This window comes from Antechinus flavipes, chromosome 5, assembly GCF_016432865.1.
Source record: "Antechinus flavipes isolate AdamAnt ecotype Samford, QLD, Australia chromosome 5, AdamAnt_v2, whole genome shotgun sequence".
Taxonomy (NCBI): Eukaryota; Metazoa; Chordata; class Mammalia; order Dasyuromorphia; family Dasyuridae; genus Antechinus; species Antechinus flavipes.
In genome coordinates this window covers 124,150,043-124,177,904 of record NC_067402.1, presented here as the reverse complement: position 1 = coordinate 124,177,904, position 27,862 = coordinate 124,150,043, and the positions used below count along the sequence as shown (strand labels likewise).

Sequence of the window (27,862 nt, the reverse complement as noted above, 5' to 3'; positions counted from 1 at the left end):
AAAATAAAAAGAGAGACAGAGAGAGAGACAGAGACAGACAGACAGACACACACACACACAGAAGAGAAAGAGAGAGAGAGAGAGAGAGAGAGAGAATTCCTATGAGCAGGAAGACTTTTCTAAGTCTTCTTTCTTCTGAAATTCTTTGCACCATTTGAAACTATTGACCATATTGTGTCTTCCTATATTCTCTTGGAATTTTTGTGACATTCCTTTTTTATTTCTCTTCTTAATTGACTAGATGAGTCCTTCTCTCTGTCTTATATCATGAACCATCAGTATCACTTGTTATGAGTAAACCCTAGAGCTCTGTTCTACAGTGTCCTATACCATTTTTTTTCTTGCTATACTTCCTCTTTTGATGATGCATTTATCACCTCTGTACACATGATTACCATATCCATACATACAGCCTTCATCTCTTTTCTGAGCCCCAGTGCCACACTGCTAACTGTTGTTGGACATCTCTACCAAATTATCCTATGTTTCAAACTGAACATTTTATTCTCCTTAAATCTTTTCTTAACTTCCCTAGTACTGTCAAAATTCCAATCACTTGGTTTCCTAACTTCATAGCTATCTTTGACTATTTATTCTCACCTATCCCACACTAATCCAGTCGCTACCCTATAATTCTTGCAAAATCTACGTCCATAATTATCTCTCAAATATGTCCCCTCATAAAAATCATCCCTCTGGTTCAGGACTTCATCAGTTTTCACCTGGACTATTATAGAAGACTCGTAAATGATCTCTCTGCCTCAACTCTTTCAAGAATTATCCAATCCTTCCACATAGTTACCATGATGATACTCCTAAAACCCAGACTTAACCCATTTATCCATGCACATGCTATTTTCCCTTTGTAGAGTGTTACTCCTTGAGACCAGTTTTACTTTTTATTTCTGTATATCTAGCATATAATATTTTATTTAATTTTTTGTCTGGGTCTCTGAAATCATTGGTGTACAGAGTTCCTGGTAAGAAAGGTCTCTTTACTTGTATAAATAGGAAACAACTGTTTGTACTTGCCAATTTATACTGTAACATTTGCCTTAAGGCATATTGGGATTAAGTGATTTGCCCAGGGTCATGCAGTCAATATGTCTCACAAAAAGGATTTAAACCCACATCATTCTGACTTTTAGCTTACCCCCATGTCTTCTATTTTATCTTACTGCACATAGTAAGTCCTTAATAAATAATTCTAGGATAATATACAATGGTATAGAATAGAATGGGATAGGATAGGATAGGATAGGATAGGATAGGATAGGATAGGATAGGATAGGATAGGATAGGATAGGATAGGATAGGATAGGATAGGATAGGATAGGATAGGATAGGATAGGATAGGATAGGATAGGATAGGATAGGATAGGATAGTTTGGGAAAGAAAAAAAGGGAGGGAAAGAATAGAATTAGAGAAAGAAGATCATTTTTTCCAAAAGGGTGTTAGAAATCATTCTTGAGTTGGGAAGTCATTCTTGAGTTAGGTCAGAAACCACAATGGTTCAAATAAAGATTACTGTGGTATAGTGTAGTGTAGTATAGGCTTTGAGGCAAGTTAATACTAAATTCTAGCTGGGGTGATAAGCAATATCTCTTTACATAAATGCTGCCCAGATCATTGTAATGCAGAGGATTACTCTGAAAGAAACAGAATCACTTCTGCATGACCTGAAATAGAGGGAGGAAGTATATTGCTGTACTTCTTTCTCTTCCATGGGCAGAAGTATTTTTTTCACAAAGTCAGTTGAAGTAGGAAAAAGAGGACTAAATGAATTTAAATCTAGGATGGGTTTCATTTTTAAAACAATGCCTATTTTAAAACATGGTTTCTTTATGAAACAATGTTTACTAAGTAACCACAGATGTTGGAGCATTAGATTGTGTTCCATTATAGAAATGAATCAGTGTTTATGGAATATCCAAGTAAATGAAGATGTAGCCCAAATTAGAAATATTAATGCCCAAATTATTTCATTGAAAGATGAATGTAAAAAGAGTATGGTGGAAAGATGATTAAATATGGAGTCAGAATATTTTTTATTGCTTCTCAGATCTTCTTACTGTAGTACTTGTATGTCTTTGGACAAATTACTTCCCTTCCTTGAGCCTCAATTTTTTTAGCTATAAATTTTTTTTGGGGGGGTTGTAGTACAAAAGGAAGAGAATAAACATTTTTTTTTAGCATGTATTAGGGCTAATCACTGTGCTGTCCTTTTTTAAAAAATAAATTTCTTATTTTTATAATAACTCTCTGAGTTATATACTGCTATTATCACACAAAGTTGAGGGAACTGAGGTAGAGAGAAACTAAGTGACTTGCTCATGGTCATAAAGCTAGTAAATATGTTTAGATTTGGATTTGAACTCAGGTCTTTCTGAGTTCAGACTTGGCACTCTATCCACTACACCACTAGTTGTCTTTATGAGAACTAAATTCTCTTTCAACTATACATGTATGATCTCATTACAGAAGAGAGGGGGGGAAAAACAAAACAAAACAAAACATGTTTTGCTTATTTCCATAGTAGGTTGGAGTAGGGTAGATTTTGAAAGAGGAAAAAAAGGAAGCCACAGAAAATATTCTCTAATTAGAAAACAACACACAGGAGTTAGAAATAAATGTGAGAGATCTTTGAAGAGAATAATATTACAAAGGAAACTGTACAATTTGTAGACAAAGGTCATTTGATATCTTAGAGAAGGTATTTCTAGTCAGAGGTTTGGATTGGAATCAGAAAGACTTAGAATTGGAAGAGAGAACTGAAAAGTAGAATACACTTTGAAGGGGAGGGAAGTTCTTGTATTATTTGTTACATAAAGCAAATCTTGGTGATTTCTTTTAGAAAGACCTAAGTAGGCAGGATTGTATGAGAGTTAGAAGAAAGGAAGCAGGAAAGAATAGATTCAAAAAAAAAAAGAAAAAGAAAGAGAGATACAGAAGAGAATTAGAAAAGAATGCCAAGGAGAATGTTGATGAAAACAGGAGGAGGTTCATAACTAGCTTTGAAGAGGATAAATTGTGATAGCAGAAAAAACATAATGCAGAAAAATGTAATACTGAGGATTCATGTCAGAAATTAAATCTTGATAGGTATCTATTTTTTTCTAAACTTGAATTTTTCATGTTCTGTATTTCCTCAAGCAATATTTGGAATTATAGTTGATACATTTAATCTACATGCTTTTCCAGGAGCAAGCTATGGAAATTCAACCTTTGGGTTAGTCAAAAACTCAGAGTGATATACATTAAAATTTTGTCAGCAATCATCATGTGTGAAGATTGAATTTAGGAATAAAATATCCATTTGATTAGAATATTGTTTAGATTAATAATTTTTGAAATGTGTATAACAATTAAGCATGAATTACCTTAAAATGTAGCATCTCATATAAAGAATAATGTTTTGTTTCGGCCTCTGTCAGATACTATATAAAAGATACAAGAAAAATTCTAGCAAATGATAATAAACTTTTATGAAATGATAATATTTCTTCACCATAATAACAGGGAATAAACTAAATTGATAAATTTATTTATTTATTCATGATATAAACAAAACCCTTTTTTATGAAGTGTAAATTTTTCTTCCATTTCAGTGATTGATCATAAGACCTAATTGGGCATACAAAAATAAGTCCTCTTGCATAAAGAGTCAAGATATAACCAATTTAAAATCATGATTGCCTTTATTACTTTCATGCTGATTTGGGAATTTACACATTATAAATTGGGTAGTCTTCCCCAAATGTATACATATTTTCAAAAGTTTTACATAATCTTGATGAAGAATGATTTCCATTCAGATATATTTTCTCCACATGACACTTAATAAGTGAGATTATTGTTGGAAAAGTTCTAAGAAGAGCTGTCAGAATTTAATTTATTGGTGACTGCTACAGAAAGTCCATGCTTCACTCTAATAGAAATAATGTGTCCTGAAATAAGAATGGTTATCTGGATAGGGAAAATAAGTTGGCATATACATATAACACCAGTAATAAAATCTTTACAACTTCAATTTATATTCTTTCCTGTTGTATTTCCCATTTCTTTAGTATTTCTCTGATCAGTTCCAGAATGGATAAAAAAGATTATACAGCCATTTAAGGAAAAGACTAAGAATGATAAGATGGGGGTCCTGCCATCCCAAGTAAATAAATGAACTTTTATACCATTCTCAGCTCTATGTGTATTATATTGTACTTGTGATCAAGTCATTAGGATGCACATATGAGAATTTTATATTTTGAATTATTTGACTTAATCATAACAAATATGTGCTCTGAATTCTGAAAGTTTAATAAATGGTTCAAAAGCTTAGGTTTCTGAGGGGAGTACAAGTGAGTGAAATGATTCATGCTACTGAAATGTAAAGCTTATTTAACTAAGTGGAGTTTTTGATCTAATGCCAGAAATAGGGGAAAGCATTCTAATTTGGGTTTAGTCAATTAATTCAGTTTTTTCAATGGCTTACCTTAAAGGAAGTCAATTATCAATGAGCTAAAACAAATGGTAGGAATACTTATATTCTTATATAATTTGGCTTAAAAAGAAACCCAGTCTTAATCCATGCAATTTGACTTGGGTTGCAAAGAAATGTTCTTAATTTTTATAAAAGGCAATTATGAATACTACATGAGTATTCAAGTGTGTTGGATTAATATTTTAGAAGTGTGAGATTTTAGGAGTGTGAGAAGGGCATTTATTTGAGAATATTAACAATTTTGGTCCCTTGTCTATTATACTCAATAAGTCAACTGCTTTTCAGAGAGTTCCTATATTCCTGAATGTAGTGCTACCACATATGCAATGGCAAATTCTATACATTACAAGATAAGGCAGCATGGTATAGTTCCAGCTTTCAAGCTGGAAGATTTATTAGACTCCAGACCTGGTTTTGTCATTTACCAATGATCTGGGTACCACTTAAAACTTAATCTTTCTTATCCCCAGTTTCTTCATCTGTAAGACACTGTCTCAGAATTACTTTGAGGTTTCAGTAAGTTCATGTATATAAAGTGCTCTGTAAACTAGAAAAGTATTAGGTATTATTATAGTTGTCTGAAAGAAAAAGTATAGTCATGCATGCAATTATTGAACTGAGCAGTTTTTCTTCCTTTGCTCAATAAACCTTCCTGTCTAGAATTTTTCTCTGGTACTCTAGTAAATAACATCTCTCAACCTATCTGGGAAGCTTATTAGTTTCTTTTCCCCTTTGAAGTGCTAGAAGTAACCTCATATTGGCAGGTCTTGTAGCAGATGTGCTTTGGAGGTCTTCTAATGTATAGCCCATGCCTTGATTCACAAGCCCATGGCTCTCCTAATTGAATATACCATTCCAGATTTGCATGTGGAAACACTTCACTCATATTTGCAAATCTATGTTCCTTCTGTTCTTGATTCTCCCACCCTACTCCTAGCCTTTACTTCTTGAGTAAATCATTTGAGTAAATTTGATTAAATCTTGAGTAAATGAGACCATCATTCACAATATTATCTTGCATCAAATGCCAGGAAATTGAAATGAATCTTCTTTTCACATTTGAAGCTGGACAACTTTCAGAAAAGACAATTACCATGAGCAATATTGGACAACACAGAAATCTTGTGTCATTTTCCCATTCAAAGAATTTAATGATATTGTGGCTATGTTTGCATGGAACCATTAGAGAAACTATTGTTGCAGCATTCACTAATTCATTCAAATAAGACAGGTCTGCCAGAAATCATATTTGATCTATTCTAGGGAAGTGCCTGACAGTTTAACTAAATGAAAGAATTAACTAATTTTATGGATTTTTTTAAGGAACTGTATACAATATTCAGAGTCAGTCATTAAGTAGATTTTATATATTTAAAACATAGGCATTACTGTGTGTCCTCTTTATATCATGCACATTTCTGAAACATAAATTTGGTTTTAATTTTGTCTTATAAATCATGTTTAGAAGAGAGCTTTGAATTTACCTTTATTATTTATAACAGCTTTTATAATGGACTTTATAAGATTTATGCATTTATGATATTTGCCAAGAATTTTACAAAGGGGAGATTATATCATCTCCTCCTCATCCCTCATCTTTGGGCAGGAAGCTGTTCCAAGTAGGTGCAAGAGATAGCATGGTCATTGAATCTAATTTAAGAAGTAACTAAGTAATAAAATACCAACTATGGTAATAAGGAAACATTTTGATATTCCCAGTGTTATAAAATTTCATAGGTGGTTAAGCCACATCTAATTCTGAAAAATCATTTTATGAATGATTCTACTGTAACCCTCATTTTTGAGCTTTCAATCAAATGATAACTAGTTAACTCATGGGAATATGGTTGCTGGATTGAATGTGTCTGTGAAAAGCTTTTGCAAACTCATTTCCAGTGTCAATATTATTCTTTATTCTCCAAAGATAAAATTTTTATCTCTTGCAGAGTGAAATATAAATAAATTTTAGTGATCTTTAGTAAGCTTCCATTCTAATCAACTTTACACATAATTAAGATGGTGAATGTCTCTTTATTTTTTTTGCCAGTTACACTTCAAATCAGAAATTTGATTTAAAAAGTTTCCTTGATAAAATTATTTCCTTTCTCCTGAATGTTTTTGTTATGTCTTTAGTTGCTAAATGTTTTCTATTAAATTAAAATACTCCTTTTCCAAAACCAATACCAGTAACAATGCCCTTTTTTCAAGTGTCTTCCAAAACACTAGAAATCTTTTTATCTGCTATCTTTTGAAAATTGAAAGCAATAGGTGAACACATTGTTATAAACAAGAAAATCATGTTCTTCTACAGTAACAATTGTATCATTTTCTCTGAGATATTATAATATCATAGATCAAGGAGATTTAAAAACTTAAGTTTTAAAAAATTGCCTTATCTAGATTTGTCTTATATAAATCTCCAACATTTTTCTTTTAATCTGTACTTACTTATTCTTATGTATATATTGTTCACACATGTATGTTGTGAAAACTAGTATGGCTTAGTATATAGGGAGCTAGCCTTGGAGACAAGAAGTCCTGGATTCAAGTCTCATCTCTGACACATAATCAGTAAGTTGCTTAACCTCTTAGTTACCAACAATACTCAAAGATTACAAGTTACATGTGAATTTCCCATCTGCATCATTAGAGGGAGACTGTACACATTCAGAGCTTCTGTACCTGATGAAATCTCAAGTTTAGGTCTAGACCAAATACATATACACATTCAAGTACATATATACATATATAACACATACATGCATGTATGCACATATGTATCATTTAATTTATATTAACATTCTAAATATACATTAGTATTATAATAATAAGTAGTATATATATATATATATATATATATTTAAGATAAAATTATCTGACTAGGTAGATATTATAAAAGTTCCAAATCTTACCAGGTTATTCCTTTAAATATATGGAGATAAATAAATGCTGACAATTTGATTCCCCAATTTTATGACCATTATCTTTCATGTGCATTTTCTGTGATTGAAGGTCTGAATTCATTTTGTATTAACGTTGTGTTGCAATTTTCCATTGAAGATGGATGATAAACAATTTGTAAAAAATGTCACATTAAAATGTTTTAAGATGTATTTTTATTTATGTTTGCTTCTGAAGTACCTATCTCCTTAAGAATATCTAGTTTTATTATAATGAATAAAAAAGTATTAAATATTGTAGAATGGGGCACATGGGAATCCTGGTTCATTTTAAAACTCTTTCTTCCTCTAGGCTTATAGGTTTAGAACTAAAAATAAACTTCAGAGATTATCTAATCTAACCCTTACTTATTATAGATGGGGAATTTAAGACCCAGATCATATGGTTTGCCTACAATTATATTGGTAAAACCATAATAAAGACAGGATTTGAATCCATAATCTTTTGCTTCTATAGCCAACAAGCTGCCTTTGTAATAAATCAGTTAGTTCTGAACTCATTCCATTATTTGTTCTTGAATTCAGAAATTCCTTTTAAAAAAAGTGTTCTAAGCTATGATTTCAGAAATGTAGAGAACACTTCCAACTTGCAAGACTTTAACTATGCTACGTAACAAAACTTTTGTTGAAATCATAATGAACTAAATGAAACAAGACAGTGTCACAGAGATCCAATGATAGAGACTTTTGTGTTGTTAAACAGATAAATTAAGCAATGCCATGGAGTCATAGCTATAGAGAGCCAATAGGAATCTTAGAGATACTTTAGTCCAATTTGAGAAATTCTCATATGAGAAAACTGGGAACCAGAAATATACAATGATTTCTCCAAAATTACATGGTTAGTTCTTAGAGGAGACAGTAAAACTCAGATTTCCTCCATTCCAAGTCAAGTCAGCAAGCATTTGTTAATGCTTATTGTGTGCCATGAACTATACCACACAATGGAGATGCAAAGAAAGACAAAAACAAAGTAAGCAAAAAAGTCTCTGACCTCAAGGAGTTCATAGCTTGTCTTTCCATTATACCATATCACATCTGATGTCATTCTCTAATCAGTCATTCACCTACTAGGCATGGAAAAAGAAGCTCATTCCTTAAATCTAAGCTTTTAGTTTGGGGGCTGGTCAAAGAACCTAAACATGTATATAGGCCAAACAGAATACTTTAAGCAACCTCCCACCATCTTCTGCTTTCACTTTTACACTAGTGCCACTGAATGAAGGTAAAGAAAAACCACACTATAAATTTCCCAGCTCAATTGGGCCCTCATTACTTCAAGGAAATCCTTTAATACCTCCCTAATTAATTCACTGTCCTATTCACTATGATGGCTCTTCTAACTTTTCATTCTTTTTTAAACTTCCTCCCACCTACTTATCTGACAATTTTGTCCCACAATTTTACCGAACAAAACCTCACACCAAGTTCCTTCACCCTTCTTCCTCATCTTAAATTACCCAGATGCTTTCTATCTTTTTTCCTTTGTTTTGCAATAAATGGCCTTTCTCCTTGCTAATAATATCAACTCCTTTAAATACATAAGTGATCCATTCTATTTTTTCTTCTCCAATATATTGCCCCTCTATTGCTACTCTTTCACTCATCTTCAGTCTCCTCCTAATTACAGCATCCTGTTGCCCATAAATATACCAATATCTCCCCATCTTGAAAAAAAATTCTCCCTTATCCATTTATTCCTACTAGTTATTGTCCCAAATCTTTCCTAACCTGATTGAGGACAATTATAATAGGTGCTTCCATTTCCTTTCCTCTCACTTTTGACTTTTTCCAGTCTGACTTCTAACCTCATCATTCAACCTAAATTTCTTTCTTCAAAGTTACTAATAATTTCCTAATTGTCAAATCTAATATCCTATTATTAAACCTCATTTTTCTTGACCTTTCTGCATCCTGGGACATTATTGATCACCCGATTTTTCTTGATACCATATTTTTTCCTAGGTTTATGCAACACTATTTTCTTCTTGTTATCCAACAATCTAACAGAGCCTTCTTTCTCAGTCTCCTTTATTAGCTCTTCATTCAGGTCCCAACTCTAAATAGTAGATGTTCCACAGTGCTCCATCCTGGATTGCCTTCACCATTTATGCTATTTCATTTGGTGTTGCCATCAGCAACCATAGATTTAATTATCATCTTTCTGCTGATGATTCTTAAGTTTACTCTAGCCCTACTCTCTCTGATTCCAGTCTTGCATCTCCAATTGCTTATTGGTCATCAGGTATTAGATATTCTCTAGGCATTCTGTAATCAACATATCAAAAAAAAAAAAAAAAGGTTCTTCCCCTCCCCCTACTTCCAAACCTCTATATTACAATCAAGAGCAACACCTTTCTATCAGTCATCTTTCGTGACATCTTAAGTATCATCCTTGACTCCTTACTATGTCTTTACCCCCCCCACATCTTATCTAATTATTGCTAAGGCCTGCTATTTTTTTACCTTTGTTTTAGCATCTCTCATATATACCTCTTATCTTTCTCCAACACTATAACCACCTTGGTGCAGACCAAGACCACTCACCCTGCCACAATTGTGGTCTCCCTGCCACAGTTCTCTCCAGTCCATCCTCCACTCCAGTAGTTAAAGTAATTTTCCAAAAGTAGAAGTCTAACTATGTCCTCTTCCCCCACCCCTTCTCTACTCAGTAAACTCAGTGGCTCCCTATCTCCTGAAGGGTCAAATATAAATCCATTTAAAAAAAAATTGTTCAAACCTTTCAAAAACTTTCCCCCAATTCCCCTCCTCCAAGTACCTTTCTATTCTTCTTATATCTTATACTTACATACTTTACAATCAAGTGACTCTGACCTTCCTGTTCTCCCTTACTCAAGACATTCCATTGCCTGACTCTAGGCATTTTCACCGACTGTCCCCTATATCTGGACTTATTTCTAACTTGAGGTATTTCTAGCTTCTTCCAAACCTGAGCAAAAAATCCTACCTTCTACAGGAAGTTTTTCCTGACACCTTTTTGGAAAGTCCATGGACAGAAGTAATTGAGTTAATCTACAGACATTTATTAAATAGCTACTATGTGCCAGACAGCATATAGAAACTTAAGTGAAAAAGAGCTAATCTAATATAAAATTAGAAAAGCAGATTCTTTTTGAATTTTACTATTGAGGACAATTTTCTTCTTCTTTTTTATATTTTTCGTTTATATATTGGCAACTGTTGACTCACATTTCCTTGTTTCCTGATTCTGATCCCAGCTTTTTATGCCAACCCATTCCTCAACAGTTCTCGCATTGATGCAGAGATGAGAAGAAAAGCATTCCAATTCTCTGATTAGCTTTAGTTCCGTTCTATTTTTGAGGGAATATGCTTTAGAGCATGTCTTCTCACTCATTCTTAGTCTCTTTTCCTGTTCCTTTCTTTCAAAGCTAATTATGTCTTAATTTCAAGATCTACTCCTTAATTAAAATCACTAGGAACCATGAAAAGTGAATATTTCCTTGAATTTATAAGTGTTTTTTTTTTTAATTTCCACATCTTCACAGCAGGGATCTGTGTTCAGCCAACACTCTGTTGTGCTGACATTTATAATTAAGACATATGGCCCTAAAACTCAGAAATAAACTACCCGCTATATGCAATCAGTTTCCAAGTCCTGTAATTCCACCTCCACAAATTTTCTTACATCTGTCCTTTCCTCTCCACTTGCCCTGCTATCATTACGATTTAGGCTCTCATTCTTGCCTCTTTATACTATTGTAATAGTGTCTTAGCTGATCTTTTTACTACTATTCTTTCTGCTTTCAAATCCAAGCCTTCTACAACTGTCAAAATGATAGTGCATAGGTCTCAACATATCACTCCTCTATTTCAAAGCTTCACAAGCTGGGTAAAAATAATGTTCTTACCTTGGCAATTAAGGCCCTCAACAACCTGTCTCCAAGTTACTTTTCCAATCTTTTTTACACATTGACATTCCACTTAAATCAGACTACCTAATCTTTTTAGATCTCCACTTTCTCATCTAATATGTTATACATTCCTTCTAGCTTACTTTTTCCTACTTCTGTATAGTCCCAGGATTTCTAAGTTGTAAGGGACTTAAGAGGTCTGCTGGCCCTACTCACATCTGAATCTTTTCTATTATATTCCTGGTGAGTGGCCCACTCGCTTCTGCTCAAATATCTTCAAGAATGGGGAATATACGATCACATTATTCAAAAGAAACCAGATAGGTAAAAGGGTATCATTGCAGATTTTTAAAATATGCATATGAGAAAATCAAGGAATGGAATAAGGATAGGAAAGCTGCGAGACAGAAAAACAATTCTGATGAAAAATAAAAAATGGAGTTGATTAAAGTGATGTGAGTATACAAGTAATTCTTTAACAGAGTTTTAAGGAGATGTGCAGAATATAGAAGCAAGAATAGGTAAAAGAGAATGAATACAGAAGCTTGGCATATTCCCAAAGGAATAGGGCCAACTGTGCTGGTTTAAAGTAAACTGACAGATAAAAGGAAAATTTAAGACAAAAAAATGAGGAATTGTAATCTATACTAGAATAGGAAAAATAGAAGGAACAGGATTTCAAAGAAAGAACAGTTTACTTCTATGTTAGGTTTTTTTTCCCCTGGCAAAGATGAGGACCTGAAAACACACACACACACACACACACATACACACACACACTCATGAACACACATATACATGGATAACATGAAGATAATATCTGAGATTAGTAGATAGAAATAAGAAAGTGCTCGACTGCCCTTGATGAATTAAACTTACCAGACCAAGATGTTCTGAAAGATTTGAATTTGTGCTTTCTGAACCAGAATCTTTGAATGATCTTGAACTATAAGTTAAAATCACTAGACCAAGATGAACTATTCCCCAGGGTTCTGAAAAGACCTGGGACATGTGTTTTCTGAGCCAGAATCTTTAATGATCTTAGAGGTCATTCAAATGGAAGAACTTCAAGATTGGAAAAAGGCCAGTGTTGATCCAATTTCCAAAAAAGAGTAGATAAAAGATACTGAAAACTATAGGTTAGTCATTTGGACTTTGAGTTCTTGCAGAATCCAAGAATTATTATTAAAGGTATGGTTAATGAACATCTACAAAAAATCCAACATGATCTCATCAAGAGTAGATAATTCCAGCCTAAACTTTTTCTTTTCTGACAGCGTTTCTAGACTGATAAATCAGAGGAATTTGCTATTATGGGCAATGTGACCTAGTTAGGTGGATTAAGAACATGGAAAATGTCTGTGTCTAAAACAGATTCAATTTCAGCTGGGAGAGGAATCTCTAGTGAAGTACCCTAGAGATCTGTGCTTGGCTTTGTTTGCTCTATTTAACAATTTTAACAACATCTCTGTCAGAGAGCATAGGTACCATACTAATCAATTGTGCAAATAACCAAGAGCTAGAAGGAATGCATAACATGTTAGGTGAAAAAGTGAGGATCTAAAAAGATTCTGACACACTAACACACTGAATTAAACCAAACATAATAAAACAATATGGAAATATGTAAAGCTTTCCACTTGGATTTTTTGAAAAACAAACTTCATTAGTAAAAGATTAAGTATCTGTGGCTAGATAGTTGTTTATCTGAAAAAGATTTGGGAAAATTTTATTGGTGTGCAAGCTCAATATGAGTTAAAAGTGTGCCAAAAAGGCTAGTGTAGTCTCAGATTAAATGAAAAAAGCATGGTGTCCAGAGCTAGGGTAGTGATAGTGCCATTGTACTCCAGCCTAGCCAGACCACATTGGGAATATTATTTCCAAATTTAAGCACTACAGTTTAGAAAAGACAATGAGAAGCTGAAGAGTATTTGAAGGAGAGCAACCAAGTAGTAAAGAATTTTCACATCAGTTGAGGGAACTGAAGATTCTTAACCTAGAAAAGAAATTATTTAGGAGTATTGTGATAGCTGCCTTCATTTCTTTAAAGATTGTCCTATGGAAGAAAGAAAAGATTTGTTCTACTTGTTCCAGATAGAGGAACTAGAAGGATGGGTGGAAATTATAAAGAGGCAGAATTAAATTTGACATAAAGCTTCATAATAATTCTTATCTGAGAGTGGAATGGGTTATCTTGGAAAATAATGTTTATACCTTAGTAAAAATTTTTAAGGCTAGGTGATGATTTGTCAGGTATGTTGTAATTATTTTGGAATAGATTTGATTATGTGGCATCAGTGCTCTCTTCTGACCCAGAGGACCAGCGATTCTATGATCTGCTACTTAAACTATTCTATTTATTCAATCTATCACTCTAGCTTATCAACTTCCTTGAATCTTGACTTTGGGACTTTGAAGCCTGACTGTAAACCAGTGTTTAAGTATTCATCCCAGTATTGTGTTAGTTGAAAAATTGATAAATATACTTTTTATACCTATAACTGAGTCACTTATGAAAATATCAAATGATGTAAAACCAGAGATGTATCCCTCCATTACACAAAGATATTTTACTTTAGGTTGATGGCCTTTAATCATTAATTTTTGGACCAGTGCCTAACTCAATGTCTCAGACATATAGATACTTTATAAATTCTAGACTAATTCATTGGGTCCTTTTTGACTGAAATTATCTCCTCCCATATTTCCACTTGCTAAAATACTTCTTTTCCATCAAGATCCAGTTCAGATGACTCTTATTCGAAACCCATTGCTTCCATAAAGCTATAGCTGCTTTCCCAATATGAAAGTAATCTCTTCCTTCTTTAATGTATATTCTTTTGTATAAATTCTTTCTTTGCTCTTCTCATATTCTATTTTTCATTAAGCTAATTTATATATGTCTTATTCTCCTTACTAATAGACTTTAAGCTCCTTAAATGTAGAGACTATATTACTTTTCATTTATTTAGAAAATTGAGTGAATGATGTTGTTTTATTTTTTTAATATTACCCTCCTCTCAAATTAAATTTATCTTGAAATATTTAGTAGTGATGTTTATGTGATTAGATGCAGTAAAATGAGACTATAACTATGGTAGGCAAATTAAGAGAAAATTAAACAGCTTGACACTTTTTGCCATATTCCTGGGACTTTTGAGAAATAATCACAAGGAATATTAAAAACTTAATGCAGTATAAATCAAAACACATATTAGAAAGACAAATGAGATATTGATTTCCTTTTTTTTTTTTGTAAGTTTTTTATATATTTGTTGAAGAAGAAAGCTTAATTTCTAGAGTGAGAGGTCACTTTCAACAAATGAATCTATTCCTTTGTTCACAGCTGCAAACATTTTTTGAGACATTCCTTGGGGTCAGTTCTCCTCTTCAGGCCTTTGATAATATGAAGGAAGCTATAAGTAAACTTTTGCTGGCAGCCGAAGCATTCAGTGAAACATCTACACTGGGACCAAAGACCATCAAAAGGTAAATAACTGAACAAAACAAGGCTCTTCATTAGGATGAGCTTTTGCATCAGGATAGGCTATTCAGAGGGACAAACCTGAGATCTCTGCTTTCCTGGCTAACTGGCTCCCTTTTCCTGGGGATGCTTCCTGCCTTGTCCACTCAAAGCTCACAGTAGTTGCCATGGCAGCAGCCTCATCTCAGACATTTTCTTTCCATATGAATTTCCCCCTCCCTTTACTTTACCCCATTCTTTGCCCCAGGCACAGAAATCACTAAGTTATAGCTCTGAACAAAACAAAACAAAAATAATCCTAAAATTGACTTTTATAGAAAATGCACATGAGTAGAATTATACAGCATAATTATGCAGCTAGGTACCACAATGGATAGAATGCTGTACTTGGTGTCAAGAAGTCCTAAATTCAAATCCAGCCTTGGCATCTACTAGCTGTCTGGTTCTCACTAAGTCACTTAATCACTGCCTGCTTCAGTTTCCTTATCTTTAAAAAGAGAACTATAATAACGCCTATCTCCCATGATTGTTCTGAGAATCAAATAAAACAACATTTGTAAAGCACTTAGCACAGTGCCTGGCATATAGTAAGTGCTTAATAAATGATTGTTTCCTTCCATCATTAAAAAGTACATAGTTCCTTGAAAGATGTTTAATGAAAGGACAAGGAGTAATAGGTGGAAGTTTCAAAAACGCAAATTTAGGCTTAATGAAAGGAAAAGCTTCTAGCAACTACACAGTGAAATGGGCTGTTTCAGGAGATAGCTGATTTACTCAAAAGTGTGTGTTGTAGTAGAGATAGTCTAGGAATATTTCGAACTAGATGTCCATTGAGATTCCCTTCAATTTTTAAATTCTATGATACTGCAACAGCCTATTGTAATTGTACTTACATAGTATATTTGCATTTATATTTATATATACATATTATTTACATTTATCTTACATAGTATATTTCATCAAATATCTTAAAGAGTATTCAAAAATTATGAAAATAAATTGAACAAATAACATTATAGAATTTTTAGTTTAATTTTGCCCTCTTTAAGTTTAAAAAAACATAATTTGCAAGTATATTGAGCTTTGATTTTTAAAAAGAAAATATTTTCACTCTGGATATATTTAAGTAAGCAAAATAGTGCATTAAAAATTGTACTTATAAAATCCAGTGTCTTTAATTCCTTTGCAGCCAAGTATGATATGCTTTAAATTCCAACCAAAATTGTTTCTGCCTTTCTTGGGAAATGTTAAGTGAAAAATAATGAAAGGAATAGTCAGTTAAGGTCAATATTTTATGTCATTATTAGAGGAATCTATCTATCTATTTAATCTTTAGGATATGTGAAAGTCTGATATTTCCCAGATAAAAAAAGTTGGACACATTTCTAGCTTCTCTTTAATCAATTTTACAAAATGGTTTCTACTGTTGGATCCATGGAAAGCCATAAATTTTCAGATCAACTGATTCAGATGGTCAAAACAATTTAAAAATCTAAATTAAACTTTATCATTATATATTATTGAATCTATTCCCTCTTTTCCTTTATTAATTTACTTAAAATAACTATAATCAGTTGGTTATAATTACTTTTAATAGGATACCCCAAAAAGTCAAAATAGTGAACAAGGAATATTTTTATTTCAGGTGCAGTTTATGTTTTCAACTTTTAACATTTGATATTGAGTATAGCAGCTCTTTGAACCCATTAGTTCTTCAGGTAAGAAAGTTAAAAGCAGAATATTTTATTTCATGACTAATGATTTTGTCTCGAAGATTTTGTATGTGTGTGTAGCTTGAATTTATGGCAAATATTGTATAATATCTACTTTCGTCTTATTTAGCAAAATCTTTAATGATTTAGTTCTTTTGTAGCATAGACATAGCAATACTAGATTCTTGTATTCATTTTTTTCAATGAACACTTATTAAGCTATATATTATGTATTAGGCTACAAAGAGTATCCACTGGGATACTCTTATTTATATGTAGAAAACCTAAATTCTATAGGAATGGGCATCAGAGGAATGGTATATATACAGAGAAGTATAATACTTACAGTCATGATTCATAGATTCAGATCTGGAAGTTGATCTTAAAATTCAGCATGCCCAATTCTCTTATTTTATAGATGAAAAACTGAGGCCCCAAAATGTAAAGAGACTTGCTTAAGATCACATAGTTATTAAAGATTGGAAGAAGAATGTAAACCAAGGTCTCCCTGATTCCAAATCCAGAAATCTGTCAACAATTCTATGTAGCCTCTAAAGAATGTTAATAATAATGAATAAATAAACAGCAAGAAGGAAAACTCAGGCTGGTAAGATGAGAACCAGAAGTGCCACAAAATCCATTGAACAGTAGAGTATCCAGAAGGAAGAAAAAGTGACAACTAAGAAAAAGTTTTTGGTTTTAGCAATTAAGAAAACTTCAGTAACTTTTTAGATAATAATTTCTACTCAGAAAATATTCTCTAAGATCAATTTCAGTAAACCTAGAAAAATGGCTTTGTTTCTTAACTATTCTTATCTGCTACTTATAAAAATGAATTTCTGTAGAGTCTGAATTAATGAAGAACAGTAGCATTCTTAATCAAAAATAGCAGATAATCCAATCCATTTCTTGCAGTGTAGGTTATCATAGTCAAAATAAAATAATTTAAAAGAGTTAAGTATTTAAGAAAAAACAAAACTTAACACTGAACATAAGTGTAACATCCAAGCTTATTAAGTAACTATTTACATTTAAATTAATTAAATTTGGCCTATACGGTTTAACTGAATAGCTTTGAGCTTTTTTGTAATTTAATTTTCCTAGTAGGAAACACATGCGATTTGTACTTTGATGCCAATATTATCTACTCTAATAATAGCCTTTTTATTCTTTCACCTAATTAGTTGCTTTTTTTTTTCTTTTTCTCGTGCCATTCTAAAGCAGCTTTTAGGAATTATTTTTAGAAATAGGAAATCAGGACAATTCATTGGCTTTGTCTGAGTGGAGTCTATGATTTTGAGGAGGTAGGAGGGGAAGGGAATGCACAACACATGTTGACCCAAATATTCAAAACTGGCAGCTTGAACAGCCCAAGTGATCAAAATAATTTTAAAATTTCCCCTCCATTTTATGACATCTGAGATTATTCTTTAGAATCACATGTAATGAGACCTTTTTCATTTGTTGTGATCAACACATTTAGTTGCGCAAAAATCTATTAAATGATCTCATAATTCTAAAGTTTTCTAAAGCAATTTCCTTTTGTGGTTGATGCAATCATTATATTTTATATACTTTTAAATAATTTCTTCTATTCTTAACTATGCTGATCAATCATGGTGTCAGTTGGTATATGATGGAATAAAGTATCTCACTCCAAAGGAGAATTATTCTGAGTGGTTAGTGTAGATGTAGTTGTAGTGCATTTACTAATTTTGTCACAAGTGAAAGAATTATGTATTTTTTTAAAAATTGAATGGTACTATCTGTATCAGATTGCTATCCTCCAAATAGACCACTAGAGGTCAGTTATGATCTTTAATTGTAATAGAGAATGCCATCTTGGGAAGACTAATTCTACTGCACTAAAAGAAATGAATATAAACATATTTGCCCATTTTCCCATTCTTTTTCAAAGGTTCATGAACATTTTGATTTTCAAGTTGATGATAATCTTAATTTGGAGGACCAAAATACAAAAGAATTCCTTTTAAAAGACACTTTCAATTTTCTTTTTGCCAATGAGTCTTCACTTTCCATTTTTTCTGAAGCACTTCAAAGTATTTACAAATCAGAAAGGATTAAGGTAAGATTCTATATGTATTTTTAATATTTCCTCATTTATATTCAGTATTCAGCATATATGGTTTTAAAAAGAAATATGAATGTTAGCTATTAATAGCTAATAATAATTTATTTTAATCCTTACTATAATACTGAGTCCTTTAAGATGCTCAATTTAATCAGTAAAATGAAGATAATAATATTTTACTACACAGTAGATATTCCTATTCTCTTCAAATTCTGATTGAACTAGCCCTTTCTGTTACCAAGGTCAAGCTATCCATTTCATATCATTCTCTTTGGTCATGATCTAGCAGATTGTGTTCTGAATCATTCCATCTCCACCTTTCATCTCCAGCCTCTTCATGTATATTAATTCCTTCCTACCACCTTAAAAAATACCAATATCCTCCTGTTCCAAAAACAAAAACATGCAAAAATAACAAACAAAGACAGTGGGAGGAGGGCAGAGTCAAGATGATGGAGTAGTGGGAAGCAGTGCATCTGAGCTCCACAAAACTCCTCCAATTAGATCTAGAAAATTCACCAGACCAAATACTAAGAAGGAAACGCAGGAAAAGATCGCAATTACTCCTTTGTCCTGCTTAAATTGGAATAGACAGACTGAGAAGTCTGCTGATACTGGGACTTTCTTAAGACCAGGAGCAAGAGGGAATCTTAAACCTATGTGGAATATCCTCAGACTTTTACTAGACAACAATAGAGATAGATGTCAGATAGTACTAGATGCCCACTACCTACTTCTGATTTACAGATAAAGACTGAGCTGAGAAGGGTCACTGATCATAAGGATGGAATCCCCAGCGGTATACAAAGATGGGGAAAAGTTAAGAAGGAAGCAATAGCATTTTGGCTCAGATCCCAGGAATGGAGGGAGATCTCAGTTCCAGCATCTAGGCCAGCCTACAGAGGAATTATCAGGGCAGGAATTTTAGACCAAAGAGAAGTTACAATTCTGTCACTCTGAGAAACTTTCTAGATGGCTGACCAGGGCTGACTCCAGTAGTAGTTTGGTGTTACTCTGACCACATCTCAGGCCAGCAAAGGATATAAACAGGCTGTTTTCAGAAAAAAAAATCAAAACTATCTATAGTCATATGAAAATGCACTAAATTACTATTAATTAGAAAAACACAAATTAATTCTGAAGTACTACCTTACATCCATAAGAAATGAAAAATGCTGAAAATATGAGAGAAAAACAGGCACATCGGTTAATTGTTGGTTGAGTAGTGAAACCAATCATTCTGGAAATATGGCCAAAGGACTACAAAACTGCATATCCTTTATACTACTACTAAGTCTGTATTCCAAAGAGATTAAAGGAAAAGGAAAAGGACTTATATGTACAAAAATATAGCAGGTTTTTTTTTTTTTTGTGATACTGAAGAATTTTAAATCAAGAGGATACCTATCATTTAGGGAGTGACTGAACAAGTTGTAGCATATGATTGTAATGGAATAGTATTTTATTATAAGAAATGCTTGAAGGTCTAGATTCATGAAATAAATAACAACATTACAAAACCTATGTGAACTGGTACAAAATAAAGTGAGCAGAACTATTGTATCATTTTGACCAGTAATAGCGATTTTGTAATGATGATCTATTATGAAAGAATTGTCTACTCTGATCAATACAATGATCTAAAACAACTCCAAAGAATTAAATGAAAAAATTCTATCTAAATCCAGAGAAAGAAATGATGAGCTCTGAGTGCAAATTAAAGTATGATCTTCTCATCTAATTGCTTTTTCTAAAAAAAAATTGACCAATATCGAAAAGAAATGAGAGCCATGAAAGAAAGAATTGTAAAGAATTAATAGCTTGCTACATGATATATAAAATCCTGTCTAAATAAAAACTCTCTGAAAATTATAATAGACCAAGTTTGAAACAAAATTAAAAGGCTGAAAAAATAGAAGAAAATATAGGTAGTCCATAAGAAGAACAACTGAACTGGGAACAATGTAGGAGTGAAAAATTTATTTTAAAATCGCTAGACTATGTGAATATCATAAACAATATAAATCTTAGACTGTTTCAAGAAATCTTAAAATAAAACTACCCAGGTCTTAGAATCAAAGAGCAAAGGAGGAATAGAAAGAATCCATTGGAAATATCTAGGAAGCAACCCCAAAATGAAATTTCCAGGAAAATTGTAGCCAAAATCCAGCATTTCCAGTAGCCAAAATCCAAAACCTCCAGGTCAAAGGAAAAAAAATACTATGAACAGCCAGAAAGAAAGAATTCAAGAAATGAGGAGTCATAGTCAAAATGACCTATGATATAGTAACCACAGTTATGAAGAAACAGAAAACTTAGAATAGGATAATCCAGAAAGCTATATAGGCTTATGGCTAAGTAAAACTTGTAGCAAAACTGAATATAATGTTGAAGGGAGAAATGGATATTTAATGAAATAGAAGACTTCTAAGCATCGTAATTTTTTTTAAAAAAACAATTATGTAGAAACTTTGAAGTTCAAACCAAAGTTAAGAGAAATATAAAAAAATAAAAAGGAATGAACAACAATAATCGACTAAACAAGGATAAACTGATTTCAGAGTAATATATGATAATGTTACTTGTGTCCCCTCTGAGCTCCCCATCATTCAGAGATTATAGAGGGAATCTAATTAGATCATTAGATTGGAGTAGTTCAGTTTTGTTTTAATAAGCTTAGAGAATAAGAGGAATAATACATGGTTGGGACAGGAGAGGAGGGACAGTGAGTGGAGAGAAGGAAACTTAAGGGAAATAGTTTCATGGATTTGAGGTACACAAGTAGTTAACAATACAAACAAGGAAAGGAGCAACTGACACTTCAACCTCATCCTCATCTGAACTGCTTAAAAGGAAAGGAGACTACACACCCACATCCACACTCAAAATTGCTTAGTATCAACAAAGAAATAAAAGGGAAAGGGAAGAAAGGGGAGGGGAATTAGAGGGATGTTAGATTGAGAGAGTTTTATTTTAAGCAAAATAAAATCTTAAGAATGAACAAAAATATTTATAGTTCTTTTTAAGTCAAAGAATGAGAATTTGTGGCAATGCCCCTAAATTGGGGGATGGATGAACAAATTATGGTATATAAATTTGATGGAATATTATAGTGCTATAAGAAATGATGAAGAAAATGCTTTCAGACAAGCTTGGGAAGATTTTCCAATGAAAGAAACAGAATTAGGAGAACATTTTATACACTGACAGAAATATGATAAAAATAAACAACTTTTCAAAAAATTAGGAACTCTTATCAGCATAATGACAAACAATTTTAGAGAATTAATAATGAAATATTACCTACCTCCTAATACCCTAAATACAGATTAAGACAAATATGTGTGTATATATGTATATATGTATGATTTGACAAAATACATTCACACATTGGTTTCATACACATACACACACACACATATATGACCAATGTGTGAATGTGATTTGATAGACTACATATGTTTATGATAAGATTTGATTTTCTTTCATTTTCAAGCTTGGGGTAGAATGGAAGGGTGAAAAGGAAGACTTTTGCTGATTGTAAAGAAAATATAATTTAAGAATAAAAACTCTTAACTAGATCTTACTAACTCCCTCAAGTTATTATTCTTTTTTCCCCTTCTCAGTCAAATCCCTTGAAAAGCTCTACTCATTCACTCTCTAATTCTCTTTCTAATCTTGATTCCAATTGAACTAAACTCTTTCCAGAGTTACCGGTAGCTTCTTATTTGCCATATCTGATGACCTTTTCTAGGTCTACACACTTTTAGACCTATGTGATATGATATATTGATACTGCTGACTAGATAATCTCTCCTTTCTGGAATTTCATAACTCTATTCTCTCCTAGTTCTCCTCTTATATATATAGTTGCCTCTCAATCTTCTTTGCTCTCAAGTCATATCATGCACCCTAATTGTGTATATTCTCTAGGATTCCATACATTTACACTCTATGGACAATATGACCACCTTCCATGATTTAACTACCATCTCTGTGCAAATGATGCCCACTCATATACATATATATACCTATACGTACTCATACACATATATATGTGTATAAATAAAAAAAGACATAGTTTCTAATCCTAATCTGTCCTCTGAATTTCATTCCTTATCAGTTGTCTGGATCTCCCGGAGACATCTCAAACTCAATATGTACAATTTAACTCATTATCTTGTCCCCAAATCTTCTCCTCTTCCCAATATTCTCCATTTCTATTTCATCTTGTGGTTTTTTTTTTTTTTTTAATTTCCACATCAGACTCATATCAGGGTTGAAAGGGACCTTTGAGTAAAGGTGATTTAATTCTACTCCCTTGTTTTATAGAAGGGAAAACTGAAGCCAGCAAAGTTAAGTGATTTAAAATCACATAAGTAGAAAGTAATAGAGAACTATAGTAAAGGATCTTAAAGTTGCTTTTTAAATAAAAATTTATAAAATTGTTAGTATCAAAATAATTATTCATAATGCTGTAATTCATGAAATACTTTTGCTATCCTATTATTCTTATAGGTAGAAATTTCCAGGAATTAGCCAGAACTAGAGATAAACATTAATTGGTATAAATTTGTTAGTTTGTATCAAATTAATTATTTATAATGCTATAATTCAGGCAGATATTATAATGGAGACAAAGCGTTGGTTCTAGAATCAGGAGAAACCTAAGTTTGAAACTTGCCTCTAATTGGCTTTTACTTTATTTCTCTGAGCCTCTCAATTTATCACTTATAAGATGGGCATAAAAATACTTATATTATCTACTTCATAGGGTTGTTGTGAAGGAAGTGCTTTGTAAACTTTAATGTACAAATGTGAGTAATTATCATGGTTTTTTTTGTGATAAATAGGGGTATCTTAGAAAATGTGTAAAAATGATTCTGAAGCATTTTTCCAAGTTCCCCCCCTTTTATATTATTTAATTTGTTTAGCCAACTTTTTTATTTTTGTCAAAAAATAAAAGGAAAATTTCAGTCCAATGTTATTTATTTTAAATTCAGAATAAGTAGAATATAAATTAAGAGTTTAAATTTATTTAAGTTTTCATCTGCATTTGATTTGAGTGTTACAATACTAGATCAGGATAAAATTTTAAATGTTATTCATAGTGGCATGTACTAGGGTACTACTTACTTACTAAATTTAACATTGATTCTTCTTGGAAGTTTCTCTCCTAAATCTCACAATAGAAAAATGGTTAGATTATAAAAAACATAAAATGCATATGAAAAGGATAATAAGAAAATATAAAAAATTTAAAATCAGACTGACTTGTTTATGAGAAAAGGGCTAAGGCCTAACATTGTCAATTTCATGTAGTCTTTTTTTACTTGATGTTGTTTCCTTTTTTATTTTTACCAAACCTGCTGTCATTAAAGCCTGGAACCACAAAATCCCAAAGTAGTGGTTATCGTAGTACTTGCTGTTCCCAAGAAAGTATCAAAACAATGATTGAGAAAAGTAAATGTTTGTTGATAGAGAATGTCTACTTATTCTTGGAACTCAAATTGCTAATGTCATCTCGTGCCATACAGTGTGTTGCTTATAACACTCACTTCCAAATTCTGCCTTTGTTTTTTGGCAAATAACATATTATAATGATGGGTTTAAGAATTCTCTTCTTGCTTCAAACCTACTCTTTAAAGTCTCCTTGACCACCAAGAAAATTTAGATGTTTTACTTGGTTTCACCTTGTTAGAGAGTGTTCAAATTTGAAAGTGTTTTCATTGTGGCTCTTGCTACTTACATAATTCAATAAACCTTGAACATTTCATCTATTTCCTAAATTAGTTCAAAAGAAACTTCAAAATGAATCTCCTAAGTGCTTTGCTTATAATAGGAATTAATAAATTATAGAATTTAGGATTGTAGCAGGTTTGTGGTATAGTGATTAGAGCATCGGACTGGAATTAGGAAAACACATCTTCCTTAGTTCAAATCTGGCCTCAGACACTTACTACTTATGTGATCCTGAGCAAGTTACTTAATCCTGTTTGTTTCGATTTTCTCATCTATAAAATGAGCTGGAGAAGGAAATAGTAAACCACTCCAGTATCTTTGCCAAGAAAACTCCAAAAGGTGTCAAGAAGAGTTGGGCACAAGTGAATAGCAATAACACTTGAGATGTCATGTAGTCTAATTTCGTTTTACAGATAAGAAAATAAAAGTCCAGTAAAATGAAATTTTTTCTAAGCAACAATTATATGCAAGGTGTTGCATTAGATACTTTAAGCTTTGCAAAGCTCTTTTTGAACAGTAGCCATTTGGATCAGGTAACATGTATGTGTTATGATAATCATTTTACAAATAATAAATTTAGGGTCACTGAGACATTTAATAACTTATCCAACATTTCATACCTAATGTCTGGGGGAAGATTGAAAATTAGATCTCTACTGATTGACTCTGAGTCCAGTTTTTTTTTTCCTCCACTACTAATCTGCCTTCATTATTCTTATATGTTCATTCAATAATTTCTTTCCAGGAATATTGTGGAAGTTTCTAGGTGTCTGTAGAATATACCATGACAGAGGAATAGTATTAGGAGAACCTTACAATGGTTTAGTTCAACTCTTTACAGTATATAATCACACCATAATAGATTAAAGGTTAGAAGGAATCTTAAGTGAGAAATCATCTAGTCATTCCCCTTCATTTAACAGAAAAGAAAAACAAGACTAGACACAGTAAGTGTTTTTAGTATATTTTTGAAATGTATGTAAAATGAATGTAAAGTTTTTACATTCTCAATTAACATGTAAAAACTTTACATTCATTTTTTTTTTTAATTTTGAGTTCTAAATTCTCTCTCTCCCCTCACCCTTACTTATCCCACACACTGAGAAGGAAAGCAATGTAATTTTAATTATACATGTAAATCAAGCAAAACATTTCTGTTAGTCATGTTGTAATAGAAAACATACACACATATACATATGGATACACATACACAACTCAAGAAAAATAAAGGTTTAAAAATATGCTTCAATCTGCACTCAGAGTTCATCAATGCTTTTTCTGAAGATGGATAGCATTCATCATGGGTCCTTGTAATTGGATCCTTATCTTGATCAAAGAAGCTGTCTTTCACAGTTGATCCTTCTTACAATTACTCTGTACAATGTCCTACTGGTACTGCTCACTTCACTTAGCATAAATTCATATAAATTTTCTCAGGTTTTTCCGAAAGCATTCTGCTCATCATTTCTTATAGCACAATAGTATCACATACCATAACTTGTTCAGCCATTCCCCAAATGATGAGTATTCTCTTGATTTCCACAAAATCTTTGCTCCCACAAGAAAAATTGTTATATATATATATATATATATTACATGTATGTGCATATGTATAACATGTATGCATATATATGTGTGTGTATAAGCAGGTATTGTTCTTTTTTCTTTCATTTCTTTGGTAATGATATTCTTGGGCCAAAGGGTATGCACAGTCCGATAGTTTTTTGGATTTAGTTTCAAATTGTTGTTCAGAATGATTGGACTACTTTACAACTTCATCAATGGTGCATTAGTGTCTTAAATTTTCCACTTCCCCTCCAATATTTTATGTTAGCCAATCTGATAGGTATAAAGATAATATTTCAGAATTGTTTAAATTTTTGTTTTTTTAGTAAATGAAGACTTAGAACATTTTTCATGTAACTATTGATAATTTTGAGTTCTGAAAGCTGCCTGTTCATATCCTTTGAACATTTATCAATTGGACATTTGCTTGTATTTTTTATTAATTTATATCAGTTCTTTTTGTGGTTGAGAAATAAGGCCTTTAAAAGAGAAATTTGCTACAAAATTTTCCCATTTCCATTTTTCCCTTCTAATTTTGGCTGTATTAATTTGCTTACTGTCTCATCATAGTCCTTCCAAATTGAAGATACCCAGTGAATTAGTTGCCAAGTGTAACACAATTCCTGAAGAACAAAGAAAATTTGTAGGTAGCTCTGAGTGGCAATAAAACTGCAATCAAGGTTTCCCAATATGCAATACAATTCTCGTTCAACTATATTATTTATATTTTTAGTGTTTTCTACTATTTATGACTTCACAAGAACAATAAAGCAGTATTTTCTTTAAAAAATTCTAAAATTCAAAATTTTCATTAACTGTTTCATCTCAAGCAATTAAAAATATTTCAGATACACAAACTGAACACTAAAATAAGCTAAAGATTCTAAAGAGTAGAGGAAAATGAGGGGGATATTTCCAGGCCTATATGCCTGAGCAAAAGCATCAGGTGTGAAAAGATTCAGGAAAAGGAAAAAAAAATAATTCATTGGTTTGGTAGGAGTGTAGAATGGTTGAAGGGGAATAATGTGAAAAAAAAAATGACCATGGAACCAAGATACATATAACTTTAAATTTTACACTAATGTGTTTGTATATTATCCTAGGGAGCCAGCCACCAAAGATTCTTGTTCTTGTTCATGGGAGTGCCATAGTCAGTCCTATTCCATAGAAAGATTATTTTGACAGAAATGTGAATGATAGAATAAAGAAGGGAGAGTGGAAGCGAGGAGGCAAAATAAGACATTACTGTCATTGTCTGGCAAAAGGTAATACAATGTGAACTAGGTTAGGATATAAAATGAATAGAGATAAGAACATGAATATGAAAGATGTGAAAGTGGAACTGAAAAGAAATTGGCAACTGTGTGGACATGAGGGAGGGTGACTAGAGATATGGCAGAGAGGACAAGCAAGGATGTCTGTGAAAAACTAGAAGAATCGTAGTATTCTCAAAAAATTCAGATGCATTTGAAAAGTAACTTTCTTTGTTGGAATGGTTAAGTAATTTTATTTGCATTTTTAATGCAGGGTGAAAGATATCAAAATGAACTAAATCCATGCTTCTCTTTAGAGGAGATGAATTCAATTATGACATTCATAAAGGAACTCAAGAATCTGGGACAATTTCAACTGGTAAAACAAAAATAATGTCACTTAAATTCTTTTACATTCCTGTTCTATTGGTATTATGTAAACAGAGATATAATATTAAAACTATTTCGTTTCATACTGCTTGTTATCACTGACTAACTTAATAAACTCCAATTTTATAATGAATCTATTGGCGCAAATTCTTTTTTTTAAAGTCTAACCCCAAATTCAATCATTTAAATGAAGTAAATAATTGATTCAATACTTATTAATTTAATATGCATAATTTTAAATAACATTCTGACAAATTATATATCAAAATACACA

The 27,862-nt window shown here is 32.1% G+C and overlaps 1 protein-coding gene across 2 annotated transcripts in view; it reads left to right on the top strand.

Moving 5' to 3' along the window:
* The window catches only part of CPED1 (cadherin like and PC-esterase domain containing 1), a 394,281-nt gene that overhangs the window by 161,335 nt on the left and 205,084 nt on the right, over nucleotides 1–27,862 (top strand). For both annotated transcript variants that reach the window (XR_007954317.1, XM_052001238.1), the window contains exons 8-11: nucleotides 14,696–14,838; nucleotides 16,479–16,551; nucleotides 18,464–18,631; nucleotides 27,473–27,577. Coding sequence is in view for 1 of the 2 variants with exons in the window: in XM_052001238.1 (XP_051857198.1) it covers nucleotides 14,696–14,838; nucleotides 16,479–16,551; nucleotides 18,464–18,631; nucleotides 27,473–27,577 (489 nt within the window). In the remaining variant the exon portion in view is untranslated. The remainder of the gene's footprint in view (nucleotides 1–14,695; nucleotides 14,839–16,478; nucleotides 16,552–18,463; nucleotides 18,632–27,472; nucleotides 27,578–27,862) is intronic.